The sequence below is a fragment of the Chiloscyllium plagiosum genome, unplaced genomic scaffold (genome assembly GCF_037043375.1).
Source record: "Chiloscyllium plagiosum isolate Xiang-an unplaced genomic scaffold, Cpla_swu_hap1 HiC_scaffold_21, whole genome shotgun sequence".
Lineage (NCBI taxonomy): Eukaryota > Metazoa > Chordata > Chondrichthyes > Orectolobiformes > Hemiscylliidae > Chiloscyllium > Chiloscyllium plagiosum.
This window is the reverse complement of record NW_028270159.1, coordinates 12,360,981-12,375,251: the sequence shown is the minus strand read 5'-3', so window position 1 is coordinate 12,375,251 and position 14,271 is coordinate 12,360,981. Positions and strand designations below refer to the sequence as shown.

Sequence of the window (14,271 nt, the reverse complement as noted above, 5' to 3'; positions counted from 1 at the left end):
CAATCCTCCTACATTCTGAGAACGCTTTAAAGACAAGAATATGAGACTATTTCGTTGGCGTCTTATGTTACAGACTTTTAATTTAAAAGTCGTACATGTTGCAGGTCGTAAGAATGTAATTGCAGATGCATTATCATGGATTTAATTGTTAAAGTTTAGATAAGGTACACTTATCCAATGTCTTCTATAATATATATATGAGAGAGAGGAAGATGTTAAGGTGAACTTAGATTAAAATTATCTTTATGTTAGGGTAATATGTTTAAAGAATAGAAAAAAAATGAAGCCATCTTTTCATTATCATGGTTTGTTTTTTTCTTAAAGCCCTTCCTGAAGAAGGGCTTATGCCCGAAACGTTGATTCTCCTGTTCCTTGGATGCTGCCTGACCTGCTGCGCTTTTCCAGCTACACATTTTCAGCTCTGATCTCCAGCATCTGCAGTCCTCACTTTCTCCTTGTTTTTTTCTTAAGCAGGGAGGTATTATGAAGGTGTAAGGGGTGCTGTACCTTTAAGAGAGTTGAAAGTTAGTAAGGACTTAGACACAGAGAGTCCAGGACAAGGTAACAATATAATGCTTGGTCAGAACAGCTAGCACTGGCCGGATTGCTATGAAAAAATACTGAATCAAATTTGGCCAATCAATTTAAATTATGTCCCAAAGTACCAAACTTCAATCAAGTTGGAATTTAGTATTTTGACAATATCACACCAATGGAACGATCCGATGATTTGGGGTATAAAACCAAAAAAAACTTGAACAGGTGGGGGAGAACTGCCAAGCCACCAACATCTGCATCTCTTAAAGGTACCTTTATCTAGCAATGACCTGTAAAACAGAAATCCCTAAGAAGAGGAAAAGAAAACAAAGGGCGATACAAAGAGAAGATTCGACAGCTATCTGGTTCTGAAATTTGAATTTTTTTGGAAAATTTTAATCAGTGTTTTTATTGGGCTAGTATTGTAAAGGGGAAGGTAAAAGATAGGTTAGAGAAAGGAGTTGTCGATAGTTGTTAATATTCTATATTAGACTTAAAGAATAAAGTTCTTAAAACTTTTGTACTTTAAATGGTGACTTTTGGAATAGTTCTTGGCCTCTCGAATTTTAACAGATCACTGCACGGGGTGAATCTTTTTGGTGTGTCTGGTTTAAATTAGCAGAGAGGTTTGCCCCATGTCGTAACACAAACTGAACTGGTCCTGCCTGCCTGCTCTTGTCCCATATCCCTCCAAACCTTTCCTATTCATGTACTTATCCAAATGTCTTTTAAATGTTGCACCACTTCCTCAGGAAGTTCATTCCACATGTGAATGACCCTCTGTGTAAAACAGTTGTGCCCATGCCTTTTTAAAATCTCTCTCCTCTAACCTTAAAAATGTGCCCCTGGTCTTGAAATTCCCTCATCCTAGGGAAAAGATACGTACCATTAACTCTATCCATACCTCTCATTATTTTGTAAACATCTATCAGGTCACCTCTCAACCTCCTACGCTCCAGTGGAAAAAGTCCCAGCCTATCCAACCCTTCTTTGTAACTCAAACCTTCCATACCTGGCAACATCCTGATAAATCTTTTTTGAGCCCTCTCCAGCTTAATAGAATCCTTCCTATAACCGGGAAACCAGAAGTGGACACAATATTCCAAAAGAAGCCTCACCAATGTCCTGTACAACCTCAACATGAGATCCCAACTCCTATACTCAAAGGACTGAGCAATGAAGACAAACGTGCCAAATGCATTTTTAACTATCCTGTCTATATGTGATGCAAACTTCAAAGAATTATCTACCTGCACCAGTAGGCCTCTCTGTTCTACAAGGTAAAAACAATGACTGCAGATGCTGGAAACCAGATTCTGGATTAGTGGTGCCGGAAGAGCACAGCAGTTCAGGCAGCATCCAAGGAGCTTCGAAATCGACATTTCGGGCAACACCACCCAAAGCACTGCCATTAATAGTGTAAGCCCTAACCTTGTTTTTATCCAGGTTGAACTCCATCTGCCATTTTTCAGCTCATTGACCCATTTGAAACAGTTTGTGGAGCCTTTAAGTCATTTTGCAATTTCCCAATGGTCCCTTGGTTGTATGGGACTTTTCCTGTTGCACTTATCAGGACAGATGCAAGAATGCCAAATTTCAAAGGGAGCAAAACATTTATAACAATCGTTCTTTCATGCATTCTGTATGGCAATGCCTTAACCAACTGGAGTTGACTTGCCAACTAATCAGGTCAGGCAGCATCTGAGGAGCAGGAAAATTGACATTTTGGGCAAAAGCCTTTCACCAGGAATAGAGGCAGGAAGTCTGCAGAGTGGAGAGATAAACGGGGGTGGGAGGGGGGTGGGGCTGGGGGGCGAAGGTAGCAAAGAGTACAATAGGTGAATGGGGGTGGGAATGGAGGTGATAGGTCAGAGAGGAGGGTAGGGGAAGATATCTTCCCCACCCTCCTCTCTGACCTATCACCTCCATCCCCACCCCCATTCACCTGTTGTACTCTTTGCTACCCTCTCCCCTGCCCCCCCCACCCCACCCACCCCACCCCATTTATCTCTCCACTCTGGAGGCTACCTGCCTCTCATCCTGATGAAGGGCTTTTGCCCAAAACGTCGATTTTCCTGCTCCTCGGATGCTGCCTGACCTGCTGTGCTTTTCCAGCACCACTCTGATCTAAACTCTGGTTTCCAGCATCTGCAGTCCTCACATTTGCCTTGCCAACTAATCAGCCCACTTTCATCACGCAGTATAAAGCTGCCTTGGAAATTTGGCATTCTTGCATCTGTCCTGATGAGTGCAGGACGAAAAGCTTCAACGTGACTCATTGTTCACAGAAATATTTAATTTCCCAGTGCTCTCACTCTGTCTGTAAGCTGTGCCCATTTAAATGAAAGGAAGAACAAACATGTATTGATTTATGTTACATTACATTGAACCTATTAATTTGTCAGGGCAGCTAAGAATTTTGTCACATCCTTTCCAGGGAAGTAGAAAATTTAAAAAAAAATGCTGAACTTGCCAGATAAACAGCAGCCACGTAAACAGAAATAAATGTGAGAAAAGGAAATCGAATTTGAAAGGGAGGAAGAGATGCAGATAGAAAATAATGAAATCCAGTAATTTTTAACTCGTAATCCCAGCCCACTCACTCCATTGAATGAAGTACAGTAGTTGTTATTAAAATAAGGTATAGGTTGGACATGATGTGACATAATACGTGAGAGCCTGAATTTACTGTTGCCAAGAAGAAATACTGAGACTGGTTTGAAAAGTGAGTGTAGCCGTGGGTTATGTTTACATATGACATTTCAGCAGGTGCTTTAATAATTTATTTATTTATGGCATGTGGGTGTTGCTGACAAGGTCAACACTGATGACCCATCTCTAATTGAGAAGGTGGCAGTGAGATACCACAGTCTGCATGAATGATAGCTTTTTGTAGTGGTTTGGTGCACTCATCTAACTAGACCACTTCATGTGACAGCTAAGAGTCAACCACATTGTTTTATGTCTGGAGTCGCACATAGGCCAGGGGTATGCCCAGCTGATTGCCTCCTCTGAAGGATAGGGACACACCGTCTGGATTTCCACCATAGTCTGGTGATTCTATGGTCATTGTGACTGATAATAACCAGCTTTTTAAAAAATAATTCCAGATGGACTTTAATGAACTGTATGTAAATAGCCCTGTTGCCCTTTTGGAGTTTGAAATTGCATCTCTATATTTTTCGTCCATATTTTTGCATCACCAGTCCCAGGGACTTTCCTATAACCTCCTGTTACCTGTGCCATATGATGGTGGGAACCTAATATCAGGAATAGAGGAAGGGCTTTTGCCTGAAACGTCGATTTTCCTGCTCCTCAGATGCTGCCTGACCTGCTGTGCTTTTCCAGCACCACTCTAATCTAGACTCTGGTTTCCAGCATCTGCAGTCCTTGTTTTTAACCGGAACCTAAGATCAGTCTTTTAAACCTTGCATATGCAACATTTTTGTTCAAAGTGAGGAACGAAAAGCAGGAAAGATAGCCAACAGAGTCATTACAGTCGTAAGATTTGAAAATTAAAGCTCTTGCAGCCCAACATATTTCATTCCAGAATAAGCCATCTGGTCGAATTCTATCTGACGTGTTGCCTGAACTAGGCTGCAGTATTGCTCCTGCTAGATTTTCAATTTGGACCTTTGCACATACCTCCCTCTGGTGGCTGATGTGTCTCTCAGCAACATAAAATCCACTTGGATTGGCACTGTGCTAATGTGTCAAGTTGACTCAAAATATTAGCTTGCTTTCTCTCACAGTTGCCTGACCCGCTGCAATCTCCAACATTTGTTGTTTTCAGTACAGATTCCAGTATCTGCAGTAATTTGCTCCTACAATCTCAGTCTTAGCTTGGCAAAACAAAGTTCTGCTGAATGCCCAGACCCTGCTTTGCCTGTCTCATGTCCATCTGATCTGTGTTCAACATTTGTATCTCACATCGGGCAAATCTCTGTCCCTTGTCTGTCTGATACATCATCACCCTTTGCATGCTGTTCTGACATGGAGACAGACAGCCAAACCAAATCAGCCTTTTCACCTCAGTATTTGCAACCAGTAAAATTAAACCATTAAAGCCACCCCATTCGTCACTCCAATGGTTCCTAACTAGATTTTTAAATAGCCAATCCCAGACTTTGTGAATAATTAATTTCTCGACCCTGCTTTTGTATTTCAAACAGGAGACTGAACCATTTATTAAATACACAGTGACTTTAGAAAAGAGAATGTTATATAACACTGTAAAAATTAATGTCTGTGCTTTAAAGCCCATTCACACAAAAGGTGGACAGACAGAGAGACACAGCTAAGGGATAATTAAAAGAAAGCAACAAGATTGGTCAGCTTACTGAATGGCTTTCATAATGTTCTGTTTTGCGGACTTTAAGGGGAGGGGTCAGTCCATGGCTGTTTTCCTGAAATGTTGATCAGGGTGACCTTCTCTGTTGATTGCAACAGGGTGGCTCAGTGGTTAGCAGTGCTGCCTCACAACGCCAGGGACCTGGGTTCAATTCCAGCCTTGGGTGCCTGTTTGTGTAGAGTTTGCACATTCTCCCTGTATCTGCCTAGGTTTTCTCCCACAGTCCAAAGATGTGCAGGTTAGGTAGAGAGCCATGCTAAGTTGCCCATAGTGTTCAGAGATGTGTAGGCTAAGTGCGCTAGTCAGGGATAAATGTAGAATAGTAGGGGAATAGTTCTGGGTGGGTTACTCTTTGGAGGGTCGGTATGGACTTGTTGGGCCAAAGGCCTGTTTTCACACTGTAAGGATTCTAAATTTAACATTCATTCAGGTGAAGGCAGCAATAACCAGCTTTCTACCTTCAGGGCTTATGGAGTCTGGAGCAGCAGATTGGACTGGGAGCCTTCAAAGCTTCACACTGAATCAGCAGCAGGATGAGCAAGCTGAGCATATCACTATGGCACAGGGAGCCATTCGAGAGGGGTGGAAGAGAAATAAAGGTGTAATTGGGGATAGTATAGTCAGATGAATAGACATTGTTCTCCGTGGATAAGATGGAGAGTTCTGAAGGTTGTGTTGGTGTCTTGGTTCAAGATATCTCATCCAGAGAATCTTGGAGTAAGAGGGGAGTGATCCAATTGTTGTGGTCCACGTAGATACCAGTGATACAGGTGGACAGAGGGTTAGCAGTGCTGCCTCACAGCGCTAGGGACCCGGGTTCAATTCCAGCCTTGGGTGTCTGTTTGTGTAGAGTTTGCACATTCTCCCTGTATCTGCATAGGTTTCCTCCCGCAGTCCAAAGATGTGCAGGTTAGGTAGATTGCCATGCTAAGTTGCTGAGGGAAAATGAGCAGCTAGAGGCTAAACTAAAAAGCGGAATCAAAAAGGTAATCATCTCTGGAATGCTCCCTGAGTCTCAACAAATTGGCACAGGTCAACACGATTAAAAGGGTAAACACGAGGCTCAAAGATTAGTGTGTGAGAAATAAGTTTGAATTCATGGGACACCAGTGGGGACAAAGGAGGGAGCTGTTCTGATGGGATGGGCTCTACCTGAATCATGCTCGGACCAACGTCCTGGCGAATCACATAACTAGGGATGTGGATGGGGCTTTGAACTTAACAGTGGGGGGAGAGAAGGTTCACTTGTGTGGAAAATTATGGAAAAAGTTAAAGTTGGAGAGGACTTAGCAAAGACTATTAAAGTTTCCAGAACAAGAATATGGAAAGGGTCAGGACTCTAACTTCAGGCACAGCACATAGGGGACAACACTGAGAAGCTGGGTCAGTCAATGCACGACTGAGGCTGTTGTAGTTAATTGCACATAGTATACAAAACAAGGTAAATGAGTTTGTAACACAGATTAAAATTGGCAGGTATGATGTAATGGGTATCATAGAGACATGGCTGTAAGGGGATCAGGACTGGGAACTAAATATCCAAGGATACATGTCCTATCGAAAGGACAAGCAAATGGGGAGAGGGACCAGGGTTGCCTTGTTAATAAGAAATGAAATTAAATTGATAGCAATAACGGACACAGAATTGGAAGGCGTTGAATCTGTGTGGGTAGAGTTGAGAAACGTCAAAAGGAGAAAGAACCTGACGGGAGTTATGTAAAGGCTTTCTGGCTGTCGTCAGGATGTGGGGAAGAAAATAAATCCGGAGATAGAAAAAGCATGTAAGAAAGGCACTTTTACAATAATCATGGGAGGCTTCAATATACAGGTGGGCTGGGAAAATCAGGATGGTAGCAGATCCCAAGAAAAGGAATTTGCAGAATGACTCCAGCGTGGTCTTTGGAGCAGCTCATGGTAGAGCCCATTCAGGAACAGGTAATTCTAGATATGGTCATGTGTAATGACTTAATTAGGGAGCTTCAGCTGAAGGAACCCCTAAGGGGCAGTGACCATAATATAATAGAATTCACCTGCAGTTTGAGAGGGAGAAGCTGGAATTAAATATAATGATATTAGAGTGAAGGTAACCACAAAAACATGAGGGAGGAGATGCTAGGGTGGGAAGCCTAGCAGGGAAGATGGTGGAGCAGCAATAGCAGGAGTTTTTGGGAGTAATTTGGGATGTGCCATAGAAATTTATCCCAAGGAAGATGAACCATATTTAAGGGGAGGGTGAGGCTGACAAGGGAAGTCAGGGACAGCATAAAAGCAAAAGGAAAACTATACAATGTGGTGAAAATGGGAAGCCAGAGGATTGGGAAGCCTTTAAAAACCAGCAGAGGATAACTTTTTAAAAAAATTAAGGTGGGGGGAGAAGATGAAATATGAGAGTAAACTATCTCGTAATATAGAAGAAGATTGTAAGAGTTTTCTTAGATACATAAAAGGTCAGAGAGGTACGAGTGGACGTTTCACTGCTGGAAAATGAGGCTCATAGATAGTAATGGAGAACAAAGAAATGGCAGAGGAACTGAATAGATACTTTCCATTTGTCTTTGTGGTGGAAGACACCAGCAGCACACCAGAACTTCGAGTGTTGGGGGCAGAGAAGAGTGTAGTGTCCATTACTAAGGCGAAGGTGCTGGGGAAGCTGAAAGGTCTAAAGATGGCTAAATATTCCAGACCAGATGGGCTACACCCCAGAGTTCTGAAAGAGATAGATGAGGAGATTGTAGAGGCATTAGTGATGATTTTTAAGGAATCACTAGAGTCCAGGAGCGTCCCAGAGGACAGGAAAATGGCTAATCTAACATCCATGTATAAAAAAGGAGGGAAGACAGGAAACTATAGGCAGATTAGTCTGAGCTCAGTTGTTTTAGAGTCCGTTATTAAGGATGGGATTGCAGAATGCTTGGAAGTGCATGGTAAAATAGGGTCAAGTCAGCACAGCTTTGTCAAGACTAGGTCCTGCCTAACAATTAGAATTCTTTGCGGAGGTAATGAGCAAGTTAGACAGAGGAGAGCCAGTGGACGTGATCCATTTGGATTTGCAGAAAGCTTTTGACAAGATGCCACACAGGAGGCTGCTAAATTGGATAAGAGCCCATGGAGTTAGAGGCAATGTACTGAACACACTATTCCATCTATATTTCTTTAGATCAATGATGTCAGGTCTACTTACTGTTTATAGTTGCTGGCCTGCTCCCAATGCTGCTACAGGTATTAGAGTATACAACGTTCCTCCCCAGTCATTTCTGCTGAAGTAGACCCTTAGAATGTTTCAGGTACATGCCTGCTAAAATATGCCTTACAGTACTAGCATGTAAGGTGTTGCCTTACTCCCATTGGAACCCCATTTAATAAAATTTTATTTAATTTCCACTAAAGGTGATGCTGAGAGTTAGTTAGGCTTCTCAAGTATTTCTGAACAATAGATTTCAGGACTGTAGAGTTAATAGTGCGCCATTTTTAATTTGCTGTCAGGATTACATAACTTCACCAAAGAGACCCCATGGGTTTCTCCTCAAATATTGTGCTTTCTTTCATATATTGAACTACGTTGCTTTTCAAAAAGTGGCTTTGTTTAACATCTCACCAAAATTCAGCTCTTCTGACCTTGCACAATTCCTTCAGTTGTTATGAAAGTGATAAAAATGGAACATTGATTTTTGAGTTCCACCCTCTGGTTTTAATCGCTGGGAACTTAAATGGATTTTACCAAAGGAACAATGCTGACTTATGGTGGCAACAGTGATTACCTCACCTATTTGAGCCAATCTTCTTGAAGTCATCGCTGAATAAGACCCAGTCTGAACAGACTTTAATATTCATCAAAATGACTGTCATGGGTCACTTGGATCAGTATCTCTTGTTTGATTTACGTGTTGAAAGTTTCATTTATTGGAATGAAAGGCTCATGTTCAGATTATCCATCTTTGGGGGGAAATATTGAAACCAGATATGGGAATACACAAATGCATTATGTTTCAGGCAACAACGTTTGGGCAGAGCAGCAAGAGGAAAAACAGATTTGCAATTGCAGAACTGGACGACTTTCTTCCTGTTTTCTGTCAGATTTGTGGGATAATGCCTGGTGAAAAACAACTCAGAGAAACATCCATTCACCAAGAATTCAAAATATTTATAATTTTTACTCCTGCTGAAGATAGGAGTCTTCAATTAAACAACTAAATAAAAGCAAAGTTTTGCAGAAGCTGGAGATATGGTCCATTATGACCCTTTTGGAACACAGAAAAAGAGTCATATTAGAACCAGAACATTAAGTCTGTTTCTCTGTGTACAGACACTACAACCTTAAATCTCAACTACTCTTATGGACTTTCAAATCTTCATGTTCTGATTTTTTTTTAATACTAGACATTGTATCTTCTTATATCCTCATTTCTGTGTTTGAACGCCTGTATTTTGTAATTTATTTCTGGTTAGCAAGCAATAAGATTGCTCTTTCTTTCACTCAAGAACTTGGCTTCTTCATTTCTGAACTAGCGAGTCACATTTTCATTGAGGTGTGAAGTCTCTGTGCTAAAATGAATTTTTAAATCTTTGCTACGGCCAACTGAGGTATTTAAAAAAGTGGGAGTTGTGTCCCCTTGCTTCAACTTGTCAGAACACAGTACTGATGATGCAAGGTGTGAAATTTATATAAATTGTAATATCATTTATTTTGGAGTTTGGATTTTAAATTTGTAGTTTTGGACTTTGGTCTGCGCATATCAATGTGTTTAATGATTAATTTATCAATATTTCTAGAGTATGCTTTATCTTTTAGAAGCTAGTATGAGAGAGAGAAAAACGGAAAGACATCCTGAAGTCATAGTAGGAATTTGTTTGCATTCAAAGGTTTTTCAAGCAGATAGAGCAAACATAGAAGAACTGACTGCATTCATTTAGATGTTTCACAAATTAATGTTTTCATTTTATTGATGGGAAAGCTTTCATTTTCAGTTTGCTGATAATGGTTGAAGATGGATGTATGTAACATCTTCTCTAAAGAAAGGATTCAGTTCCGAAAAGTTAGGCAATATGTTGCCTCAGAGTAAGGGTTTTCATTTGCAGGTTCCAGACCAGGAGTGTTTAGTTAGAAGCCTGAAGGGATTATTCAAAGCTGAGAATGTCTAAGCTCGGTTGTGTGAATACTCAAGGAAGAGGCTATTAGACACTTAAGAATTGAAGACAATAATTAAGTCAAACCTACAGATGTGATCGAGTAGGGAATTCTCTCTGAGTGTTTGAAAACTGCAAAGGGATGCTGTTGTGATAGAATATTGTATTTTTACTCTGTTTCAAAATCTTTCAAATTATTTTATAGGTAATAATGTGGATTGTTCTACTTTACCTTCATAGAGTCATAGAGCTGTACAGCATAGATACAGACCCTGTGGTCCAATTAGTCAATGCCAACCAGATATCCTAAATTAATCTCATTTGCCAGCATTTAGCCCATATCTCTCTAAATCCTTCCTATTCATTACCCATCCAGATGCCTTTTAAAATTTTTTTTAATAGAATCCCTACAGTGTGGAAACAGGCTATTTGGCCCAACAAATCCACACCGACCCTCTGAAAAATATCCCACCCATACCCATTACATTACCACTGACTGAAGCACCTAAGCTAAACATCCTTGAACACTATGGGCAACTTAGCAAAGCCAGTGCACATTTTTGGACTGTGGGAGGAAATTGGAGCACCCAGAGAAACCCACACAGATCCAGGGAGAATGTGCACACTCCACACAGACAGTCGCCCAAGGCTGGGTGCGAACCTGGGTCCCTGGCGCTCTGAGGCAGCAGTGCTCACCACTGAGTCACCGTGCCACTCCAAAATGTTGTACCCACCTGCACCACTTCCTCGGGCAATTCATTCCATATATGCACAACTCTGCACGAGAAAGTTACCCCTTAGGTCCCTTTTAACTCTTTCCCCTCTCACCCAGCTTTTTTTTCTCATTGCAGGTTTAAGAATACGAATCTTTAACTTCTCCCTGAAGGTCCTCACTTGCCTTCTGTACATACTACGGGTTTTGTTGGATGATCCCATGGAAGGAATTGGATGGTAAGACTTTTTTTTTTAAGGTTAAAGCAGCTCAGAACATAATGCATGTGCACCCATGCTTAATCTGCTCAACTAACTGTTTAAAAAGAGAAAAAAGAAGTACTGGCAGTGATTCATTCTGCTAAACATCTATCTCCCAGTGGCTCCAGATTCAACCATGTTACCATTCGCATGTGTAATTAAGCTAAACTAATATTAGTGCAAAATATTTTTGTGCAGTAACAGTGCCATTTCCACAAACTTAATCTGTTCAATATTGAAGGAACTGAGCAACAACCCCATCTTTTAAGAATTGTGTGATGTGAGTAAGCTCTGTTGAAATTATGGATTACTAGGGCATTAACTCAAATTTTGAAACTAGAACATTCATGTTATTTATATATTTTTTGTTCAGTATTTATACCTGAGGCAGAAACACTTCCACCTCTACCATGAAGAAGCAGCTCTTTGAAAGCTAGTGCGTACAAATAAACCTGTTGGTCTATAACCTGGTGATTTTTAAATTTATCCACCCCAGTCCAACACCGGCTCCTCCAAAATATGGAAATACAGTAAACTTTGTTTTAACCGGCATGCCATTAACCAGCTCTCTTGATAGACCGGCAACAATTACATACCTCAAATACCACAATGTCTGAGTAAATAAACAGCAACAGTGATGTGTATGTTCCCAATATTACATTTTTATTACTTACCGTGTGTTATTATATTGATTTTAGGTTGTGTGTCATGCTTTTACTTGATTTTTTGAGGGATGTTGATATCTGGATGCTTCACCTGGTCAGGGTTTACAATGTTTGGCATTACTCCTGATTATCCAGAATATTGATCAACCAGCCTATTCCCAGTTCCATAGTTGCCGATTAATAAAAAGTTTGCTGTTACTAATATCATTTCATCAAAACCTTCTATCCATGTGCAGCTTCCATACTGGAAGCCTCACTTCTCAATGTCAATGTATCCATTATGAATTACTATATCTACCTTTTGGAATGGAATTAAATAGTGACCAATGTCAATCGTTAGAAGAATCCATTTGGTTCACCGTTGTCCTTGGAGGAAGAGGAATCTGCCATTTTCTCCTAATGTGGCCTGTGTGTAACTCCAGTCCCATAACAATGACATTTAGTTGCTCTCTGGGCAATTAGGGAGAGGAAACAAATGTTAGCCTCGCTACTGGCACCCACACCCCATTACTTTAACTAAAACTTTCTTCCTTAATGGACATTAGTGAATCAGAATGAGGTTCTACAACAATTGGCAAGGGTCACCTCAGGTTAGTTTTCTTTCCATTTCACATACTTAAGTTCAAATGTTGTATCTGCCATGAGGGGTTTAGAACCTATGTTCCTTGAACATTAGCCTGGGGTACAGGATTTCTGGTTCAGTGATGTAATCACCATCTCCCCCGATCTGAAGGGTAGCATTTCCCAGTAGTTCAACACTGTCTCAGCAGCGTATTAGATGGCTGGTCTAGTTTATGTGTTGCATCGTCCTACTGCGGAGTTTGAACTGATAATGAGTGTAGAGTTGCAGATTTTCCTGTTGTGATTTTTGCTGCAAAGCCGTGGAATAATTTCATACATTTTGATTCCATTTACTTTGAATGTATTTGCAATATTTTAATAAATTTCCAAAGAGACAAAAGCAGAGATCGCTGGATGCATATCGCAGGTCTGGTCTGCAAGACAAGAAACGATTAGCCTTCCGCATCAGATGTTTTGTTGTGTGACTGAAAGGCTGTGCTTGGAATATGAGCATATCTTTAAATTCCAGATGTCCCTGAAAATAGCTTTGGATATTTTTCTCCCGCTCCTGGGAGACTGAGTGATTGGGTGAATTGCATCGATTCTCTTCATGGCTGAACTAACTCTAGATGAAGTCACCTTGAATGTTCAGAATGCCTCCTGTGTCCAGTTTAACCCTCGTCGGTTCGACCTCCTGTCTGTTTCATTTCATATTTCCAATTTCCAAAATCTTTTCTTAGTGAGGGCTTGTGAAATTACTAAAACAGTAAGTAGCCTTCTTGTACACATTCCAGAGTGTGGTGCTGAAAAAGCACAGCAGGTCAGGCAGCATCTGAAGAGCAGGAGAATTAATGTTTCAGGCATAAGCCCTTCATCAGCCCTTCTGGATGAGTGGCTTATGCCTGAAACATTAATTCTCCTTCTCCTCGGATGCTGCCTGGCTTGCTGTGCTTTTCCAGCACCACTCTCTCGACTCTGATCTTCAGCATCTGCAGTCCTCACTTTCTCCTTCTTGTACATGTTGCGTGGAAATTCTGAACATTGCTGCATCTGCTTTTTCATAGTTGTAATATTCAGGTTCATGGAATCTCGTGTTTGTATAGAACTTGAGTATTGCTGAGAAAAAAGAGGCTTTTCCTCTTACGCACATCAGGTTCACGAGGTCAATTCCTGGAATGGCAGGACTACCTTACGCTGAAAGACTGGAGCGACTGGGCTTGTATACCCTTGAGTTTAGAAGACTGAGAGGGGATCTGATTGAGACATTATTAAAGGATTGGACACTCTGGAGGCAGGAAACATGTTTCCTCTGATGGGTGAGTGCCGAACCAGAGGACACAGCTTAAAAATACGGGATAGACCATTTAGGACAGAGATGAGGAGAAACTTCTTCACCCAGAGAGTGGTGGCTGTGTGGAATGCTCTGCCCCAGAGGTAGGTGGAGGCCCCAGTCTCTGGATTCGTTAAAGAAAGAGTTGGATAGATCTCTCAAGGGTAGTGGAATCAAGGGCTATGGAGATAAAGCAGGATCAGGATACTGATTAAGGATGATCAGCCATAATCATATTGAATGGTGGTGCAGGCTCGAAGGGCAGAATGGCCTACTCCTGCACCTATTGTCTATTGTCTATTGATGCAAGAATGCCAAACATCAATGAGAGCAATAATTTATCCTGCATGAGAAAAGGGGACTGTTTGGTTTGCGAGTTGATTCTGATCAGTGTGCAGTATGGCAAGTATTGTTCTCCATATACTCTTCTACAACTACAAGGAACATGACCAGGCGCAGTAGTTCCCTGGTGCATTCGCCATACCAATGCCTTCACCAATCAGCACCTGTTCCTCATGCTGTAAAAATTATTATCCCCTTTAAAATGTGGCATTCTTGCATCTATTCTGATAGGTTTAAGGCAAAATGTTTCAAAAGCACACCTCTTCTTTTCAGCAATGTTCATAGCCCTTGAAATTTACAACACTTAAAGGAGGCCATTCAGCCCATTGTGTCTACTCTTGTAACAAATTTCGGCCACCGGTTTTTCACTCTTGATATTGCACAGAATT

The 14,271-nt window shown here is 41.1% G+C and overlaps 1 protein-coding gene across 7 annotated transcripts in view; it reads left to right on the top strand.

The window, feature by feature from the left end:
• The window catches only part of kcnt1b (potassium sodium-activated channel subfamily T member 1b), a 433,004-nt gene that overhangs the window by 230,892 nt on the left and 187,841 nt on the right, over positions 1 to 14,271 (top strand). For all 7 annotated transcript variants that reach the window (XR_015760695.1, XM_087998271.1, XM_087998272.1 and 4 more), the window contains one exon: positions 10,864 to 10,963. Coding sequence is in view for 6 of the 7 variants with exons in the window: in XM_087998271.1 (XP_087854397.1) it covers positions 10,864 to 10,963 (100 nt within the window). In the remaining variant the exon portion in view is untranslated. The remainder of the gene's footprint in view (positions 1 to 10,863; positions 10,964 to 14,271) is intronic.